Source organism: Myotis nattereri (genome assembly GCF_964212035.1).
Source record: "Myotis nattereri genome assembly, chromosome: 11".
In the NCBI taxonomy this organism is placed as follows: Eukaryota; Metazoa; Chordata; class Mammalia; order Chiroptera; family Vespertilionidae; genus Myotis; species Myotis nattereri.
In genome coordinates this window covers 68132183-68154558 of record NC_138086.1, presented here as the reverse complement: position 1 = coordinate 68154558, position 22376 = coordinate 68132183, and the positions used below count along the sequence as shown (strand labels likewise).

At 38.8% G+C, this 22376-nt stretch overlaps 2 protein-coding genes across 3 annotated transcripts in view; one reads left to right on the top strand and one right to left on the bottom strand.

Annotated features, from left to right (window-relative positions):
• The window catches only part of FAM185A (family with sequence similarity 185 member A), a gene marked incomplete at its 5' end in the record, with an annotated part of 51961 nt that extends 30946 nt beyond the window's left edge, over positions 1–21015 (bottom strand). For both annotated transcript variants that reach the window (XM_081102155.1, XM_081102156.1), the window contains 4 exons: positions 7361–7499; positions 14905–14997; positions 17790–17899; positions 20565–21015. In XM_081102155.1, the coding sequence (XP_080958281.1) occupies positions 7361–7499; positions 14905–14997; positions 17790–17899; positions 20565–21015 (793 nt within the window). The remainder of the gene's footprint in view (positions 1–7360; positions 7500–14904; positions 14998–17789; positions 17900–20564) is intronic.
• A 499-nt stretch (positions 21016–21514) lies between these two features.
• The window catches only part of CCDC146 (coiled-coil domain containing 146), a 109786-nt gene continuing 108924 nt past the window's right edge, over positions 21515–22376 (top strand). The window contains exon 1 of the mRNA XM_081102294.1: positions 21515–21648. The gene's annotated coding sequence lies outside the window, so the exon portion shown is untranslated. The remainder of the gene's footprint in view (positions 21649–22376) is intronic.

The following is a 22376-nucleotide window of genomic DNA, read 5'->3' as shown; positions in this document are numbered from 1 at the left end:
TTTTAAAAAAAGATTAAAAATAAATAAAAATAAAAGTTATCAATTGGGTGTGTACAGTTAATGTACCTTTTCTGTGAAAGTTTCTAAAAGGCACAGTAGTTATTTAAGAAAGAGTTTAAGCACGTACAAACTGCTACATCTTTGGTGAAACAGGAATTTTGAAGTACTGAGAAAACTAATACTCAACAATTTATTTATTAAGGTATGTTCCCCAAAAAACTAAAATGAGATCCTAAGTTATAGATGGAATCTAAGTATTTAATATGAAATTTTATTCATTAATCACTTATTCTAAACAGTAATTTAAATATAAAACACTAAAATAGCTGTCATGAGTATCTACTTATATAAAAACCCTGGGTGTAGCATCACGACCCGAGGTGGGACCAACTGGAAGGAAGTCAGTTCTGCAGGGGTTGTCTTGGAAATGGCTGTACCCTCCCCCAAGCTGTTTCCCGTAAGGGCAGGAACCCGCCCTTGGAGCATGGAGGCATATCTTTATAAAGTGTGCCTCGCCAGCACAGCCAAGGGTGAACCTGAGTGGGGGCAGCTGAAAGGCTTAGAAAAGACAGACAAGAGAATGAAAGCTGGGTCTCGGTGGGACACTGCTTCTCTGAGACAGCGACCACACCCACAGCGGTGTCTTTATTTTATAGCAGATGCCACGAGACAAAGATGTTTACAACATTCTCCTGGGTTTCAATCCTACTCAACTACATGTACCTGAACTCTATTAAGCCTACATCACTCAGGCATGTGGGGCCATGTGTTTGGACCATAGTTTCAAGCTTACAATTATAGCTGTTGGCTATAATTGTGCTGGGAGGACCCTGCCCTCCAAGCTGGGACTTGCACGTGGCAATGAGAGGACTGTGCCCTCTCATCAGTCCAAGGCTTGAACCTGTCCAAAACACTGTAGCGGCTCCCCACAATGAAGTTTTAATACATTATATTAGAGGTTGTGGTGGTACTGTTTTACCCCCAGCATCTATAGGAATTGCTGTAAATTTAATTCTCGGTGGAAGAACATTTCATTCCCAATATAAATGACCAATTCCATTAAATGAAGCTTCAATTTCTAGACTCAATATAAACAGTGAAGTTGCTAAAACTATTAAAAAGGCCCAACTGCTCATTATTGATGAGTGCATCATGGCATCCAGTCATGCTATAAACGCCATAGACAGATTACTAAGAGAAATTATGAATTTGAATGTTGTATTTGGTGGGAAAGTTCTTCTTGGAGGGGATTTTCGACAATGTCTCAGTATTGTACCACATGCTATGGGATTGGCCATAGTACAAACGAGTTTAAAGTACTGTAATGTTTGGGGATGTTTCAGAAAGTTGTCTCTTACAACAAATATGAGATCCAAGGACTCTGCTTATAGTGAATAGTTAGTAAAACTTGGAGATGGCAAACTTGATAGCAGTTTTCATTTAGGAATGGATATTATTGAAATCCCTTGTGAAATGATTTGTAATGGATCTATTATTGAAGCTACCTTTGGAATAGTACATCTATAGATAATATTAAAAACATATCTAAACATGCAATTCTTTGTCCAAAAAAATGAGCACGTTCAAAAATTAAATGAATACATTTTGGATATACTCGATTGAGATTTTCACACATATTTGAGTGATGATTCCATTGATTCAACAGATGCTGAAAAGGAAAATTTTCCCATTGACTTTCTTAATTGTATTACTCCTTCGGGAATGCTGTGTCATAAATTAAAATTGAAAGTGGTGCAATCATCATGCTATTGAGAAATCTTAATAGTAAATGGGGTCTTTGTAATGGTACCAGATTTATTATCAAAAGATTACGACCTAACATTATCGAAGCTGAAGTATTAACAGGATCTGCAGAGAGAGAGGGTGTTCTGATTCCAAGAACTGATTTGTCCCCATCTGACACTGGCCTCCCATTTAAATTAATTCAATGACAGTTTCCCCTGATGCCCGCATTTGTGATGATTATTAATAAATCACAAGGACAAACTCTAGACAGAGTAGGAACATTCCTACCTGAACCCATTTTCGCACATGGTCAGTTATATGTTGCTTTCTCTCGAGTTTGAAAAGCATGTGACGTTACAGTTAAAGTTCTAAATACTTCATCACAAGGGAAATTAGTCAAGCACTCTGAAAGTGTTTTCACTCTTAATGTGGTGTACAGGGAGATATCAGAATAAGTTGAATCACTTTATCAGTCATTGTTTGCATCAGTGTTGTTTTTATATCATGTTTTTGTTGTTTTTATATCATGTTTTTGTTGTTTTCATATAATGTTTTTGTTATTTTTATATCATGCCTCTGTTGCTATTATATCCTTTTGTTACTGTTTATTTATTAATAAATCTATATATTACTTTCATGTACATTTTACTAATTTCCTTTCATCTCTCACACTTCTATTACAGAGAAAGGGCAAACAGCAATATTAAAATATTTCTGCTAATTAATTCCCTTTTAATGTGCACAAATTTCGTGCACCGGGCTACTAGTTCTTACATATTAAACCTAATCAATATGTTTAAATTATGTTATAAAAAACCAATCCCAACAAGCCATTTCAAGGAAGCTTTTCTTTCTCTCTAAAGGAGTCAGAAAACTATATATATGTTTTGTTCAAAAAATAGATTTAGAATACATGTGAATATATTTCACAATATGTATAAAATCTTTAAAATCATAAATATTCAAATAGCAAAATAGAATATACTTACAATCTAATTTTTGATAACTTAGAATGAAATCAAAATAGTATACTGTAACAAAATCTTTTATCTAAAAACAAACTACCCCCTTACCCCCGCCCTCTTCTGGGGATAAACTTGTATGACTTGTATACATGTATATAAGCCAAACCAATGGACATGGACAACAGCGGGATGGGAGCATGAGTGTGCGGGGCGGGGGGGGGTGGGGAGGTTGTGGTTAATGGGGGGGATGAGGACACATTTGTAATACCTTAACTAATAATAATAATAATAATTTAAAAAAAGAAAAATAATAAATAAATAAATAAATAAATAAATAAAAAATAAAAACAAACTACCCAAGTACCCATTCTCTCACTATATCTCCAGGGCCAGAGCAGTGGGGAATATTTGTTGGATCAATGAATAAACTAGTTTCTTTTTTATTAGAAGGCATAAATACTTAATAACTGTGATTCAACCAACTTTAATAAGAGTAACTACTACTCATTAATTACCTTACTCATTACTCACTACTAGAAAATACAGGGTGGGATAAAAGTAGGTTTAACAGTCATGGTATGGGAAATAATACAATCATTAATAAAAAAAATAGCCAAAACCGGTTTGGCTCAGTGGATAGAGCATCGGCCTGCGGACTGAGGGGTCCCGGGTTCGATTCCGGTCAAGGGCATGTACCTGGGTTGCGGGCACATCCCCAGTGGGAGATGTGCAGGAGGCAGCTGATCAATGTTTCTCTCTCATCGATGTTTCTGACTCTCTGTCTCTCTCCCTTCCTCTCTGTAAAAAAATCAATAAAATATATATTTAAAAAAATAATAAAAAAAATAATATAAGAATAAACTGTGCTTCGTGTAGTCACAACTGTAAACCTACGTTTGCCACACACCGTGTGTTGAATAAATCAATAAATATAACTGTAGTGGATGCTGTGACTCATCATCCAGAACCCTTTGTAAAATTGAAGGGCTTATTTTCTTAACTGTTAGGAGTAATGCTGGCAGACAGCCCTCAGCTGTCAGCCTGCTTAGGGGCTCACATAGCCTTTTTGGCCCAAGATTACACTCATTCCTGAGGCAGCTTGCATCTAATTGAGGCAGGATAATAAGAAGCTAGGAAAATTCCTGGGCAAGTAGAATGTGGAAACTGAGACAAGATCATTAAACAAGGCCAAAGAAATTAACCAATTGATAGCCAGCTAGTGAATCAACGAGACCTTATTTTTCCTAACCAAGGGCACTTGAGAACAAATGGTTGATACCTCTCCTCTCTGACCAGAGGATAAATAGCTTAAGTCACCCTGACCAGGGAGATAGGACACAGAGACCCAATTAATGCTATTTGTGCCAGCCAAACCCAAGGATGGATGAAGTCAGAGAAACAAATACCAAAAACTCGATTACAGACAGACAGACCCAAGATAAAAGTAAAGGAGTGAAGTTGACCAGAGAATAATCCCAAACTCCCTTATACACTCATTTTGATGTATCAGCATATTTAAAATGCACCTGGAAAGCTGATGAATATTCTGCTGAAACCCTCCCCTAAGATTTTGGCCCCGAGAAGAGAAATAAAAATCCTCAAGAGAAAGGATGCTGGGCGGGCACTCTCTGGAGCACTTTTTACTTCTTTTCTCCTAAACTCTGAGGGTCCCCACGAGACCTGCAACCAGGGGAGCAGCAGGTAGCAGAAGCTCGTCCTGGGTTTACCACCTGAACCTGTCTCTAAACCCCTTTCTCTCCGACTTTCAGTGCACTAACAGCAGCTCTGCCTTATCTCACTTCTGTCACTGTGACTGTTACTTCCCAGTGAGCTATCAGTAGCCCTATCTTAGGGCTCACTTTCTATGGAGCCAAAGCAGAGCATCGCCTAGGCCAGTGGTTGGCAAACTGCGGCTCGCAAGCCACATGTGGCTCTTTGGCCCCTTGAGTGTGGCTCTTCCACAAAATATCATGTGCGGACGTGCACGTACAGTGCGATTGAAACTTCGTGGCCCACGTGCAGAAGTCGGTATTTTGTGGAAGAGCCACACTCAAGGGGCCAAAGAGCCACATGTGGCTCGCGAGCCACAGTTTGCCAACCACTGACCTAGGCTCTCTCCTGTTATTTCTTCTAACTTTAAGTCCTTCCTTTGCTCCACGGTCCGCAGCTTTAATAAATGTACTCTCAAAATCACCTGGACTCATGTGAAATCTTTCCTGCAGGAAGTCAATAACCCACACACTACAGGCCGGCCTGAGGTAGACCTGCTCTGGGTCCAGTCCCCATCCGGTCACATAATAATTGGGGATATAAAGGTCCACCTCTCCTTACCCCAATTTGAGACAATTATGAGGATCACCCCAGCTTCCGAGCTCATTCTTGGGGTTGTTGAGACTGCATCACAGTCCAACTTCCATGGGAACTGGGCTTCCTTTCTTTGCATGGCATTGAAGGCCTCCCTAGTACATTGCTATGCTCTCATTTTCATCTTAGAGTCTGCTTTCAAGAAACCCAATCTAAGACAAAAGATGATATAGGTCTGATCCAGATTTAAATCTCCCAAGGAAAGGTACTTAACTTCATAGTAAAGTCAGTAAATATAAAAGGCTTTACAAAGACTAAGGAATGATAAACTCTTTTATCCCTACAATTCGTTTCCTTATTTCAGCTACTTTAAATAATCAAGAGACCTGGAATATTTTGAGGGCTGCCTTTGTGCATCTGTTTTAGTATCATGTAAACTATTAATGACAAACTGTACCAAATGCAATTATTACCTAACTTAAAAGAAAGCAAAAATTAAAAATTAAACATTAATGAATTTAGTATAAACATGGCATTGCAGAGAGCAGTTGTTCTTATCATGGGTGTTAATTAAATTTGACTTGATAAAGAATTGCTTTACCATTAAAAGCTACTCAATACATTAAGTACAGTACTTTTTTAAAAAAATCCTCATCTGAGGATATGCTTATTGATTTTAGAGAGATGGATGGAAGGAAGGGAGGGCGGGAGCGAGGGAGGAAGGAAGGGAAGAGAAGATAGATTAATGTGAGAGAGAAACATCAATGGTTCCCTCCCATATGCACCCCATCCAGGGATGGAACCCACAGTCTAGGTATGTGCCCTGACCAGGAATCAAACTCCCAACTTTTTTGGTGCCTGGGACAATGCTGACAACCAACTGACAGACCCAGGGAGGGCTTAAGTACAATACTTTTCATTACAATGGACAGAAATGCAATGCTTATGAAAAAGTCATTGTTAAAATATGAAAAGTTACAAATTATCAGAACTATTCAAGGCACAGCTGAGTAAAAAATAAATGAATAAGTAACAAAACTATTTGCTTTATTTGGATATAGCGCTATTGGACTTAAGCTATTTTGGGCTTAAGTAATACCTTAACTTGGTAATAGTGGTTGATGAAGTACAACTATTAAATTGAGGCTCAAGAATTACTTCAAGAATGTAAATACTCATTTCCTAAGATTTAAAAACAACAACAACATGTTTTTTATTAATTGTAGAGAGAGAGGAAGGGAGAGAGAGAGAGAAACAGCTATCAGTTGCCACTCATACAGGATGGAACCGGCAACCTGGGCATGTGTCCTGACTGGGAATCGAACCAGCGGACCTTTCAGTGCACAGGACGACACTCAGCCAACTGAGCCACATGGCTAGGACAAGATTTTTTAAACTGTAAGACTATTTGTCAATTTGCTATACAGATTGGCTAGCACTAGCCATGCTTTTCTAGTACCACCTCATAATTAATGCTCACTACTAAAATCTGGAAGTTTTGCCAAAGTGTATAGATCCCAATATTCAGCTTTCCGATAAAAGTTAAATGATTGGTCTATATATGGAAAATGTTTCAGGCTACACTCCCTGGAAAATGGCCCAAAAGGCATTTAATTCTATCTATATATATTTCAGGAAACATGCCTAAACTTGAATCATCTGCTATGTGGAAATTTAAGAGGCATGCTGAGTGACAAATTACCATCATGACCTTTGCCATATTTCTTCACCATATTCTCTTCTTTCAATAAAATGAATCAACTAAGTAATACTACTTGTCCACAGAGACATGTTTTGATAGTCACAAGATGATATTTAATCAAAGAAAACTGAAAATAGCATAGAGTATTGAAAAGACCTGGTGCCAGTACTAACACACATAAAATATTTTAGTCAGAATTAGTAACTTATCACTAAGTTACTATAATTAGATTCCAAGTTATTTCATTAACTTATTTAATACTTACTTTTCCCTATCGTAACATAAAAGCAACCACTGACAACCCATCTTTATTTTTAACACTGCTTTTATTTATTTGTGCTTTCCTCTAAATATCTCCTGCTCATATTTCCTTACTGCTGCTTTCTTTTTATAAGAAAATTCATTAAAAATCAGAATCATTATTACTTTCATGTATAATAGCATAATGTTCAATTTCTTGCCCAAATTAAATAGCTTATAAGTCATTTTATTTTATGGGTTTTTTAAAAGATGGTTACTCTGTATTAATCAATTAGAGGGCCAACTTCCTAATGGCAGATCTTTTAATGACAGAGAAAGAGTCATCTCTTAAAATGTACATTATGTGGAAAGTCTGAGAAGTATTAGGCCGTTGTCATCTTACCATGAACACTTCCTAATGTAATATCCCCAGCAGCAGAAGATAGAAATGATGATTCTGTGTAAAGATACTTGGCTTTCAGCAAACCATCTTCAGTAGATATATTAACAGAACTTCCCTGAAGTTTATCTATGGTCACAGTCTAGTAAAAGAAAGACTCAAATTAGTTCATTATAAAACAAATACTGGTAAAAAGTCAAAATGGTACAGAAGTAGTAGGTAACTACATAAAAAGTTAGTACCAAATCACTTTATTGGCTTTGATTCCCTAACTCTATCAATTACAAGATTAAAAGTGACAGTGCACTCTCTGTAGAATGTGAAATAGACCCATTATATTCATTTATTTAGATCTTTAATTTCTCTTAATGTTTTACATTTTCTATGTAATTTTTCATATTTTGTTACATTTACTCCTATTTGATATTTCTAAGTGCTACTATAAAAGATATTTAAAATTTTACTTGACCTTATTTGGCTTTTTTATTTGACCTTAAATCCAACAACTTTACTAAACTAATTTTAATAATTTATCTGAATTAGAAACATGTTTTTACATGCATAATTATATTATCTACAAGTGATAATTTAATTCAGTGGTGAATAGAAGCTATGGGGCAGCAAGAATTCTCATCTTGTTCCTGTTCTCAGAGGGAAAGCTTTCAACATTGTATCAAGTAGGATGTTTGCTATAGATACCTTTTTGATCTCTTTTACCAGATTAAAGAAGTCCTCTTATACTTCAAATTTGTTTTGTTGCTATTTAAATAAGGGAGAATTTTAGCATACTTTATCTGATTTTATTAGACTATCATGATTTTTCTCATTTCGTTGTTTAATGCAGTGAATGCACTATAATTAAAATTTTTCCACTTTACATCTAATAAGGCAGTAGCTTTCCACTGAACAGATGGAAGGAATTTTGTATTTATCCCTAAGTTTCCCTAGCAAAATGTGGTATGCATTTATGTCTCACATATTGTGCACAATATAAAATGAAGATAGCTAGTTTAGAATTGCAAATCATCTTTGTAGTATCTTAAACAAATGTTTTTAAGCATAAAATGAATGTTAATATAAAATTGTTAATATAGAAACTGAAATCACCAGGAAGGCTTGCCAGTTTTGCCCAGGGTCAAATTAATGTATTACACTGGGGTGTTTAAAGAAAGAACATCATTGTTTTTTCAACACATGGGCACTGGTATAACCAGCTCCTAATACAGCCGTGGGCAAACTACGGCCCGCGGGCCCGGATCCGGCCCCTTTGAAATGAATAAAACTAAAAAAAAAAAAAGACCGTACCCTTTTATGTAATGATGTTTACTTTGAATTTATATTAGTTCACACAAACACTCCATCCATGCTTTTGTTCCGGCCCTCCAGTCCAGGTTAAGAACCCACTGTGGCCCTCGAGTCAAAAAGTTTGCCCACCCCTGTCCTAATATATCCTTCAAAAACTGTTAAGCATTCAAAATATTTTTAATAAGAATTGAGTTTCAAGAATACTAAAATATGAGAAGACAAACACAAATATGAAAAGGGAAAGAAACGTACCCAGTGGTTCTTATCAGAAGTAAATTAGAATCATTTGGCCCTCTGGATTTGAAATATATAGTTTTCTTTTTTAATGGACTTTTATTAAATATACTAGAGGCCCAGTGCATGAAATTTGTGCACTCAGGAGGATCTCTCAGCTGGCCTGCGCCCTCTCGCAGTCTGAAAGCCCTCAGGGGATATCTGATAGTCGGGCATCCATAGTGCTGCCACGGAGGCGTGAGAGGCTCCTGCCACCACCGCTGCACTCGCCAGCAGTGAGCCAGGCTCAGGGCTTCTGGCTGAGCAGTGCTCCCCGTGTGAGCACATGACCACTGGGCGGCAGCTCCTGCATTGAGCACCTGTCCTCTGGTGGTCGGTTCACGTCATAGCGACCAGCTGTTTTGACGTTTGGTCTATTTGCATATTAGCCTTTTATTATATAGGATAATACACACACAACTGCTTTTTTACCTACTACAGTTTGTTCTAAGCTAATTTTGGATCACAGAAATTTTCACTTTAAATTCAGTTTCAATAATTCAATCAAACAAAGATAGATATATTCAAATTTGTGAGAATACAATGTTTGGCATTCTTCAGTGTTATAGTAAAGGTATAAAATTTCTGAAAAATTTGTCTTTTACCTACAAAATTTCTTCATGAAAAGTTGCCTTATGCATATTTTTAAATCTTCTAAGCTTCTACAAAGTAGATAGCAAGTAGGAATATTTCAGTTTTTACAGACACAGAAGCTGTTTTAGGGAACACCAAAAGATAAACAGATAAACATTGAGAGAATATTTGAATCTAAATTGAACTGGCAAAGAGGCCTTTTGATTAGACTCTCCCTATAACCAAATAGCCTTTAAAAGACTCTATGAATATCTGGAAAATGCAAGGATTTACTTTGTTCATTAAACAGGAAATATTTTACTCTGTAGGAAGCTAAAAATATACCCTCCACTGCCCCACCAAAGCAAATGAGAGCAAGTGAAAGTATACTTCCCCCACTACAATACAGTAATTTTAACTGATTATTCTATAAAATTAATTTCAAACAAATTCAAATTTCACTAATATAATGCACTATATCAGATAATATAATTAGAACAATTAAACTTAGGACATCACAGTTTACAGCAAAATATTGAGGTTCTAATTTACAGTTATTAATGATAATGAAACAAATCATAAGTAGACTCTTTGAATTAAACTATATAGCTTGCTTATTAATAGAAAATAGCTATTTAAAGAGAAAAAATAGATCCCAAAATCAATACCTTCCTGAGAGATATTACTATAATTAATTTCCTTTTCTAAGAAAATGAGCGGAAAAACTTTTCATAAGTTTAGTTATTATAAATCAACATTGCATGTAATGAAAACCAAGTTTTAAAGAACCATTGTAGCTTTGCAGTCCAACCTACAAAGAGAGGTCAACTAACAACTATGTCATTAATTTATCCACCAATCATATGAATTTCTATCTTCTCTGTACCAAAATTAGGGTATTGAAATTAATGATATAATTTAAAAACAGCAACTCCATATAAAATAACATGTAAAGAATGCTGTTAAGTGTTTTCAGAGCTCACTTGATTCTCATAATCTTGTTGACTGGGGAAACCAAATAATACCATCTCTGTTTTATGAATAAAGAAGTCTCAGTAAAGTTAATGGTAGATCCAGGACTGGTCAAGTTGTCTTTGTTAAATGTGTTTCATTTACCTTTATCACCATCATTATAATCTCTAGTATAAAAACCCCATGGCCTTGACGCCTTGATGCTGTAATGACCAAACTCCAAAAGGCACCTGTTGAACATCATAGGATTTCTTCATGGGAACAAGTGTTGCTCTGTTCAATTCTCATCTTCCAATGAAGGTCAATTTAAGTGCTCTTGAGAAGGAAAGGTTAGGGCAGGAAACTATTCTTATCTCCGTCCACACAGTTTTTAAGGTAGGCAGGCTGCGTGTGCGGCGAGGCATGTGCAGGTGGGCGGGGACTTGATGCTGGGCCCCATGGTGCACTAGGTCTAGGTCGCATGCAATTTCGCACGGTGGACCTCTAGTAAACACTATATTAGAGTTAGCTACATGCCAGACATCATTTTAAGTACTTTGTCTATATTAACTCATTTAATCCTCATAACAACCCTCAGAGTGAAGTACATTACTATTATTCCATTTTCCAGAAAAAGCAGACATATAGAGATTAAGTAATTTGTCTGAAGTTAAAGAGCTTAGTAAGTAGCTGAACCAGGATTGAAACCCAAGTAGTTTAGTTCATAATTCTGTGCTCTTAACCAATTCACAATGCTACTTCTCAAATATGCAAAGCAAATGTCTGTGAAAGTAGTATATTAAAAGTTAACATCCTATATAATAAAAGAGAAACATGTAAATTGACCATCCCTCCACTACACTCACCAGTCAATCAGGAGAGCATGCAAATTAACCCAACAAAGATGGCGGGTTAATTTGCATATGCAGGCACCAAGTGGCCTGAGTCCTGGGAACATCCTCAGGACTCAGGCCGCTCCTAGCCTGTAGGCCCGCACATAGGCCCTGAGCAGCCAGGGTTCCAGAACGCTCCCGGCCAATCCGGGCCTACGGGCGCAGGCGCCAAGCGGATGTTCCCGCCCTGTGGCACTTGTGCATGTGCCAGCACCCCCCAGCTCGGCGCCCATCACGGGGCGAACAGGCCAGGCCAAGCCTCCCCCCGATCCCAGGCAAAGAAGCCGCTCCACTGACCAGCCTACGCTATGGACCTGTTTGGGTAGGTGGTGCGGAGTCCAGGGCCTCTAGCCTGCAGCCACGGGAAGTCTCCCTCTCCCCAGAGTTAGGAGCACCAGCCCAGGTCCACCCAGCAGCCAGGTCCTGACTGAGGGGGTGAGTTCCTGCAGGCTGGGGTTTGATCCCTAGGCATTAGCAGTAGGAGACCAGTGCCTTTGTTATTGCTGTGTGTCCGGGTTTTAATTGGACAAATGCCCGATGGTCCTGGGCGCCAGCTTAGCAAAATCTTTTAGGAGGAGAATTCTGTCTGGGTTTCCTCAAATTCCCTCAGTCACTACTCACCCATCTGTAAAGGTGCAGAACAAGTGAGGCCCCTTAAATAAAAATTAGAGGTCTCCAGCAATGGTGGGCCTCTCTCATCACAATCATTTGGACTGTAGGCATTTGAGTATTTATCTAGGCACCATGACAGGGAACACACAAGCTCAAGTCATGATCTCTGCTCTTAAGTAATTCACAATCTTATTAGAGCGAGTGGATGATAAAAGCGCAGTAATGACATCAGAATGTAAGGAAACAATACAGAGAGGAACAGAGGCAATTGCTAGGATGATTTTCCAACAATTAGTACAGAGTATGTACTGTGAATTAAATGAAAAAAATATGTGTGGAAGTAGCTGCTTCATGAGCATGGGATCCCTTCCTATTTTGAAGGAAGCTGAGTTCCATGTGAACTGTGTACTGTGCTATGATATCCGAGGCACAGGACAAGGGATGCCCTAAGTGTACTGTGCTTTGATATTTGAGTCATTCTTTATTGTTCAATGTGATTCATTTCTGCACGCCTCAGCTTTGTAACAGTTAAATTACTAGAATAATACATCTTGCTATAAAATATTACTAGAAGATCAAATGATCAGGTGACATTTATTGTTATTTTCTATAAATGAACACAATCTCTGGTATGCTAAAGTGATAGCTATTATAGAAATATTCAGATAGGGAGACCTACAGGCTTGATTACAAGTGAGGCTTACTATCACAACCCAAATTTATTGCTTAAAAAAAAAAAAAAAGCAGGGAGCCAACTAGAAACTGAACCAAATATAAGCCCTTGAAGGGCAAATGTAAATTGGATAAGCTTTGCCATTACAAGAGCAAGAAGAAAAATTCAGATGCAAGAATGAGAAGCACACTGCATCTACCCTAAGTTGCTGCTAAAGAAAAAGAATGATATACTATGAAAATACTTAATACAGATTATAAAGAGATTTGTTCAAAGAGGATTTCCTAGAGTAGGTGGTATTTCAGTTAATTTTTTTAAATGTGAAGAGGTTAACTAGATAAGAAAAAGGTGTAGGGATCCCGAATCACAGAGGGTGCAGGCGGGGCTGAGGGACCCCCCCACCCGCATGCACGAATTTCATGCACCGGGCCTCTAGTATTTCATAAGCATTTATTTTATATAAAACTCCTTAAACTTAGAAATATGCTTTAAAATGAACACTATAAGTTAGAAAGAAAAATCTAGATCAGTGGTTCTCAACCTTCCTAATGCCGTGACCCTTTAATACAATTCCTCATGTTGTGGTGACCCCCAATTTCATTGTTACAAATTGAACATATTTAAAGCATAGTGATTAATCACAAAAACAATATGTAATTATATATGTGTTTTCCGATGGTCTTTGGCAATCCCTGTGAAAGGGTCGTTCGACCCCCAAAGGAGTCGCGACCCACAGGTTGAGAACCGCTGATCTAGACTGATTCAACACAAAACTCAACCAAGCTAGAAAACAAAGTAGCATAATAGAAAGTGGGACTAAATGAATATGCAATAAACCATGAAAGTTGAAAGAAAGAAATGAGTGGAAACAGTAGCCAAAATATTCAAATTAGCAAATAATTAAGATATAATTTAAATTCTTCTTTGATACTTGTATTTGAATGTCAATATGTAATATTCTGGTCACTTAGATCATTTCAGATAGCATGAGCTTTCATTTAAAGTACAGAGTCTGAAGGAACTATAAAGTTGTCCAATTTCCCTTTTGTACCTCCAAGACCACAGCAATCTGAGAGATGAAACTAAATGCCATCTCAAAAGAGCTGCTTTGTAAGGCAAGGCAGTGTCTTTCAATACTAGATTAATTTAAAGAATAAATGTGCGGGTTTAAACACTCTCTCACAGGTTAAGGATAGAAAATAAAAGTGACAACAGTAGAAACAATTAGTGTTATAATCTACCTTGTTTAATTATGCTAACAGTAATCTACCTATAAGATACATTCACAACTCCTCCCTACCAATTATCCTATATAAAAGGCTAATATGCAAATTGTCCCCTCGGGAGTTCGACCAACCAGAAGTTTGACCACTCACTATGACGTGTGCTGACCACCAGGGGCGGCACAGAACGAAGGAAGGCCCCAGCCGGCAGCCAGCAGCTGGGGGAAGGAAGGCCCCGATTGGCCCTGATCAATTGGCCAGGCCTAGAGACACTACCCGCGCATGAATTTCAGGCACCGGGCCTCTAGTCTGAGAATAAAACTGAATATGGATTTTAATAATTGTATAACAAAAGAGCCTTGTAAACTGTGTAAGTGCAGAACAAGAGGTGATTTATGTTTCTCAAAGATTTAAAACATTATCATGTTTATAAATTTTGTGACAATTCATACTTCAAAATTTACCTTTACTCTTAATACTATGTTAAATCACAGAAAGCAACAAAAGTTGATTAAAAATATACAAATTCTCCTATAACAACCAAAATGCATATGGCTAATAAAAATTTTTGAGAACGGTAATGCTATGCTATCTAGTGGTGCCATCTTGTGGAAAACACTGAAGAAAGCTGAGTTTTGAAAATCATCCTTCAATTGCCTAAAAGCAAAGTAAACAGGTTTTGGAAAAATACTCAAATAAATCTAACACATACTAGTAAGGAGAATTTAATTCCAGTTATGGTGTTATTATTTAATAATTCATTTTAATCCATAATCATAAAAATCTCTTCAGAACTAGAATAAAATATTGAGTATTTAAAGATGTTATTGATTCTAAATAAGAAACTAAATAACTGTCACAAACTAAAATTTAAATTGTATAATATTTAATCACCTTAATTTGAAATTTAAATGAACACTTGCTAATGAACTAAAATGCAGTAAAAGGGAATGTTATGCCACAAATTTGGTAGAACCTACCCACTGTATGAGCCAACTTGATGTAAAGCTGAAATTACTTTTTTAAAAAAAGTGTCAATCTTACACTTTTATCTGATGCATGAATATCTATATTTCCATAAATTGTTCCCAGACAGATCACTTTGCCTCCTTTCGTTTGAACACATAATTTTTGACTCTGAAAGACAAATACAAAAATACATAGAGAAAAAGAATAAATTTGACTTATACTAATAAGATTTCTATCATGTTACACATTTCCTTTTAAATAATAAAACAGAAGAGAGGAACCAGGAATTAAAAAGAAATGCACTGTTTGGAATAATAACATCAAGTAAAAAAGAATGTCAACTGCTTTAAGAAGATTAAATAAGCCATGTGGATTCAAAGGGGGAAAAGAGCTACCTGGGCATTCCAGTAGCTTCACTGAAAAAGAACTTGGGAATCAAAGACCACTGACTGGCTAACTACACATAAAGGATGAGGAGGATGACAACAATAACCACTGTTACTGTTCATTGTTATTAATATTTGTCATTATTAATAAGAACATTTAGCACTTATCTGGCAATTCTTTGCATCAAGATATAATATTCACTACTTTACATTAATTATCATTTAATCCTCACAACAACTCAGAGAAATAGGTATCATATTTTCCCCATTTTACAGAAGGAGAAATCCAAGAATCAGAAAAGTTAAATAATTTTATCAGGCGACATGGTTAGAAAAAAAAAAAAAAACTAACAGAATTAAGCTCTACATAATTTCAAAACTCACACTCTTATGGCTGGGTTCATCAGAAGGATATACTGTATTCACACTTAGTATAACAGCCCACTGACTGTTAAACTTTTCAGCACAGCACCTCAGAAACTGGAATTAAGTGAAAATTCCTCTAAGCACAAATAAAACAGCAGTCACAAATTGCCTCCTCTGCCAGATTTAAAAAAACAAAAAACAGTGAGAGTGAGTGTGTGTGTAACTTGATGTCACATTTGTCAACTGTGGCAGAAACTACTATTGGTCCACAAAAATCCACTTTCCTCCCCAAATAGAGGAGTATAGCTGGGCCCATGAAGAGATTGTCTCTTACGTGTTGCTAAATCCTTGCCAAGAGAATATAAGTGGAAAAGCTATGTGCAATTTTCAGGCTTGTGCTTTTAGAAGAGTTGGTGTGCTTTCTCCATGATCTGTCCCTTCCACCAGATAAGTGTAGGTTACAAGAAGGTTCTTTGAGATGGTAGAGCCAGAAGATGGAAGGAACCTAGAATCACTGAATAGAAAAAGCCACCCACACTTTTGGACACAAGTGAGAAATAAATTATAGTTGTATATGAACCAGTAGATGTTTGGTCTATTTATTAGAGTAGCTTCTTTACCTCCATCACTTACTCCTTATCACTTACATATGTCTTCAGTTCTGCCACAATTATAAAGAAAAATATATAGGTAAATATGCCTGGCCAGCATGGCTCAGTGGTTGCAGCATCTGCCTGCACACCTAAGGGCCGTGGGTTCAATTCTGATTTGATTCCCTGGCCCCATTGGGGCACATGCGCAAGGCAACCAATTGGTGTGGCTTAGCACATGCATGTTTCTCTCCGTCTCTCTCTCTCCCAGTCCCTTCGACTCTCTCTGAAAATCAACAGAAAAAATATCCTCTGGTGAGGATTAACAACAAAAAAGAATAGGTAAATTGTAGAGAGAAAAAATAGCAAAAGCAAACTCACCAATATGACCAGCAAAAGCAGAAGAGTACCTAAAACATAAGGAGTAAAAAATGCAAAACCACCACTTTACCTTGTGGTTGCTTTATTCGGGGGGGGGGGGGGGGGGGGGATTGTAAAACCTTAGACCAGATATGAATTTTTAAAAAAAATTTAGTGAAAATGGCAAAATGAATCATTCTTACAAGTTTTTCTGTATTATAGCATAACAGACTACTTCATGTCCATAGTGACATGAGTCTGAAGTCAAGTGGTATATAATATAGTCTTTATCAAGCAGCTAATTGATGAACATTAGAAAATAGTATCTCCAAAACAACTAATATTTTAAATCAAGAGTTCTTAACCAAGCCTACTGAATTTCTAGAGTCAGTGAAACCTATGAAATTGTAAGCAAAATTTCATATATATGTGTGTGTTTTTTCTTTTCTGAGACAATCATCAGATTTTCAAAGACGTGAAGGCTTAAAAACATTGGGCTAGTCTTATAATTTAAAGTTTATCTAATTCCCCCCCAAAAATGTGAAGCAGATTACAAATTTTAAAAATTTTAAAAATATTTAAAACAAAATAGGTAGCCCTAACCGGTTTGGCTCAGTGAATAGAGCGTCAGCCTGCGGACTCAAGGGTCCCAGGTTCGATTCCGGTCAAGGGCATGTACCTTGGTTGAGGGCACATCCCCAGTAGGGAGTGTGCAAGAAGCAGCTGATGGATGTTTCTCTCTCATGGATGTTTGTAACTCTCTGTCCCTCTCCCTCCCTCTCTGTAAAAAATCAATAAAATATATATTAAAAAAAAAAAGAAAAGTGGAAAGATGATGAGCTTGGAAATCAGAAAGACCCAAGTTCAAATCTCAGCTCAGTTTATTACTATGTAAACCTAAATGAGTTCCTCAATCTCTTAGTGCCTCATAATTTCTTCCTTGATAAAAAGAGATAACTCAAGGATTAACCTAATATTTTTTAAATGTACTATTAGTTTCATTGTAGAATTCAAAATGAAATCTAAAAGGAGTATGAGGAAAAAAACCTTCAAAGCTCCTACAACCTCTGTACTTTCAGAACAGAACTGACTTCAATGCAAATTTTTTACAAGTAATTTCTCATTGATAAATAAATTATACTTAATATTCATAATAAATGATATTCAGAATAACAGCTTTAGTCTGATATTGCAGTTCATAGTTTAAGGTGTGTGTTTTTTAAATAATGCTGACACAAAATTAGAAAAATGCTTATACCTTAACAGACTGTAAGATGCTCGTCCCCTGCTCAGTTTCAATTTTGCAATTCTCACACTCAATATTTTGGACTTTTATACAGCCAGACCCTGAAGACTTGATATTCAAATCTAGAAATGAAAAAAGAAAGTACAAGTTAGTATGATGGTTAATGGGCTCCAAAGCATTTGAATACCCCCTAGAAATCCAGCTCCTCAGTTAAGTTCACAATATTACTGAACCCTGGAGAGAGCACAGTTGTCAGTCTCTCTCTCTAAACGTAAGGGGTCTCCATCATGGCAACAGGACCAAATGTAATGCCTTTTTCTGCCAGTTCTTATAAATAGAGAAAGTACTTTCTCATCTAAAGAGAGAAAGTAATGTGGAAGGGAAGTAAAGGAGGTCTTAAACTCCAAATCTTAAAGGAACTCCTGGGAAAGATAGAAGCTTCTTTCCCACTGAGAGAACACACACACACAGTTCTAGTAAGAATACAGCAAGTTAACAAGTCATTATGATAAACTCGGTAAGTCAGTTAGCCTATTCTTCCTTATATTCATGACATTTCAAAAATTTGCTCCCAAACCTCCCCCAAATTAAAAGCATTTTGCAGTAGTGTGGATTAGCATATATGATCATGGCTTAGTATTTCAAATCTCTAATCTTTTGGATCTAAAACAGGATATTAGCATGCAGCTACATAAGTATTTTCAGTAATAAAAAATGGGAACAACCTGGAAAAACCTAGTAATATGCAGTGTTAAAATCTCAAAATTGTGGATAAATAACAGTATTATCCAAAGAAAATTGGAAACTAAAAAGTCACAGGTGCCACTCTTGGCTATTAATTTAAGGTGTAATCGTGGTTGTCTCTGTACAAAACATTAAAAAATAAACACTGATATTTAATACCTAATTCAAAAAAATACTGATGATTTCCCTTAAACTAGACTAGAGAAATAAGCACTATGTTGCCCCAAACACAAAATACTGGGGTATGATACCACAATTTCAACAGTTATGGCATAAAAAAATCAATTTCTATAGTTGTGTATACTGTAGTCTTTACTCTATAAAGGCTTAAAATAACAGCAATATTTTGGTTGGGATTAGTCTAAAAGATATAAAAAGACAACTTTACCTCCTACTTCCATGGATGCAAACATAACTGCAATTTTTTACCCAGTTGTGTGACAACCTAAGGCTTGATCTAAGGCAGCATTTGATAGGGGAAGAAGGAAACAGATTCTCATTCGGTAGGTAGAGAAGTTCGGGCTACACTGAACGGCAGTAATGCTACTCTTACCCGGTCACTGAAATCCAGTGGTTCTCAACCTTGCTAATGCCGCGACCCTTTAATACAGTTCCTCATGTTGTGGTGACCCCCAACCGTAAAATTATTTTCGTTGCTACTTCATAACTGTAATGTTGCTACTCTTATGAATTGTAATGTCAACATCTGACATGCAGGATGTATTTTCAGGGGTCGCGACCCACAGGTTGAGCACCGCTGGTAGACAAACTGGAGGAACAAGTATGAAAAAAATGGAATCACGCTGATTTAAGGGGCCCATGCAATCAACACATGGAAACAGTCCATTGGAAATGGGGTTCTTGCGCTAAAAAGAGGAATCAACAAACCACGAGGTTTGGGATCACCAGCACAGGTAAGTTCCATTTTTATCTGTGCTGACATAAAATTCTATGTGTGTGTCTATCTCAATACCCAAGTCTATTTTGTACTACAACCTGCCCCAACCCCAGACTGTTACATGTTGAGGTCAAGGGTCTCTTATTCGTCTAAACAAGCTGGGAGAAGTTGAGAAGCAAAAAGCACAGTGGCTCAGCGGACGCCAACCAGCTAGACTCCCCATTCCACCACTTTGTATCCCCGAGCGGATAGGCATATATTTCCTGATCTAACCCCTAGAATACACATTTCATGAAGGCATGGATCTTTTTTTTTCTATTTGTTCACCTACAATAAGTACATACTTTATGAAACTTGCTCTCTCTCTCAACTTCCTTATGTGAAATGGGGACAATAACAGTTATCTACTTTTATAGATAGTAGATAGTTGATGCTCGTTTGATCATCAACAATGTCCGAGAGTCTCAGGAAGGAGCACCTGGGGCGGCTTTCCTAGGGAAAGTGTTGGCTTGCATTTGGGAAATAACATGCAACCCAAACACGTGGGAAAGAAATCTTGCAGGCATGGCCAACTGAAGTTTCCCAGGCAGCCTTGCTATGGGTTTGTCTTCAAAACCTGCTCCCCACGGCACATGATGAACGGAGACGGATCGGTAGGAAGCTGGGTGCCCATCTGAAGCCAAGCACGTGGTCCAGGTTAGTAACGGAGCATCCAACACCCGGGCTGTGTTGGGACAGACCCACAAGCCAGGGGAAATGCGGGCGGACGGACGGACGGACGGACGGCCATCCCACCGAAGGGGTGATCAAGAAACATGCGCCTTGAAAAACCTTCTATCTACGGACAAGGTGCAGTGACAGAAAGAGGAACCAAGTGCCAAAGAAGAACACAGGGGGCTCCACAAATGTTATCTGACTTAGATGAATCCAAATCATGTTTCCATTCGACTTATAAAACGTCTATGGTTGGGGAAACGAATGTGTAACCAGCACTGGGATCCTCGGAGTAGAACAGAATAAAAAATAAAAAATAAATTTAAAAAAGGAAGCCTGTGAAAGGGACAGCCGTAAATGAGGTTAGAAAGTCAGGTCCAAAACAACCAACTACCAGTGGCCCAGACCCGCGTTCACGCCCCTGCACTTGCCGAACTTCAGGGGCGCGTCCACCTCCACGGACGCCTGGGGGTCGATGGTGTCCGACACGATGGCCACCTCCTTCGACTCCTCGTCGTACCGAACGTGCAGGCCGGCCAGGTGCGGCGCCCCGCCCTCCATGCCGCTCACGGCGACCAGCACGCGGTCGGCGTCCGGGTAGGCGAGGGGGTCGAGCGGCCGCACGGCCAGGTGGCACGGCAGCCGCGCCCGCAGCCGCCCGAACGGGCTCACCCGCAGCTCCCACGCCTTCAGCGCGGAGCGCGCGGGGCCAGGCGGCGCGACCTCCGGCTCGGACCCCGGCCGGCGCTCGCCGCCCCCCGAGCCGTGCCGCCGGGCCTGACGAGCCCCGCACGCCCAGCGCCCTGCAGCCTCGCCGGCCCACACTCGGAGGTGACCGACCCGGAGGCGGCCGAGCCCCCGGCCCCAGCGGGGGGCGAACATGGCGCGCCCCTCTCACGCTGTCTCAGATCACCTCAGGCACAGGCCGGTCGCACCCCCACCAGACGACCTGGTCCTGCGCCGGCGCAAGTCCAAAGAGAGAAGTTTGGGGGGGACTTGCTGGAGCAGAGCAAGCCTGCTCAGTGTGTCCGGGAATTGACACCTCAGCGCCAAGTTGCAATTTCAAAGCAGTGCGTACCCTCCCGCACCCGGACTTCTCGCCTACCGCCGCCCCTTTCGCAAAGGCAGATGGGATAGGTAGTTCTAAAGGGAGCCAAACAGCAAGGGTTCGGGGTGCTCAGAAACTACATATCCCAGGAGGCAATGTGCAGGGTGGAAAGCGAGTGAGAGCAGGTGTTAGATAGATTGTGCTCGGAGGCGCGTGTACTTTGCCTCAAAACCATTAGCCATTGGAGGGACGGAAAAATGGGTTACGTGGAAGTTCAGCTGGCCAATGGGAAGCGCGGGAGGGGCAAGGTGGGCAAGGCTGTGTGGTTTCCGTGGATACCGAGGACGCGACTTCTTTGGAGAGAGTGGAGCTTTAGAGTGAGCCTTGAAGGCCATAACCCACGGAGACACAGGAGCTTAAAGAAAGATCAGTACCAAGGGAAGGAGTGAGAAACTGCGAGTTTAAAGGTGAGAACTAGAGGCAAACTAGGAGTACCCTCAGTGGGTGGTTAGGTCCAAACTTCACTAAACTGGAACGGGGTATCTTGGGAGGGAGAATCCCTTCAAGAGGATAAAAAGCCAGATTAGGACTCTTTCAGGGAACGTCCTCTTTGGCAGAATAAATTGGAATAGAGTTAGAGTCCTACCTCATTCTGATTCTAAGTGATCTTGGGCCAGTCATGGGACGTCTCTGTGTTTAATTGCTCGCTTTTAAAATGAGGTCAATAATACCTTCCTTGACTTGCCTCAAAAGGTTTTTGTAAGGATCAAATGAAGATAATGGGCAGGCCATTTCAACAAGGTAAAGGACTGTATTTTTATTTTAGGGATAGCATTGACTCTTAAGTTACCAAGAAAAATCTGAGAGTTCAGGACTTGTGTTGGCAGCAGCATTGATCTCTTGTCTACAAATAATCTTTGGGTTTTAGGACTAAAATAAGATACAAAAAAGAGAGTCAACGTAGTGCAATGGGAAGAACATGGGACTGATTGTTTTCCTGGCTCTGCCCCTGATTTATCTGTGTCACCTGGATCTGTTTCTTCAACCTTAAGATGAAGAGGGATTTGTACTGAATGGCTCTATGAGGTCTCTTTTACCTTTTATTATTCTGTGGGTAATTAAAAAGATGAAAAAGAATTTTTTTTTCTCCTTTTCTGTTTATTTTTACTTTTCAGTGCCACTTCCTCCTCCTACA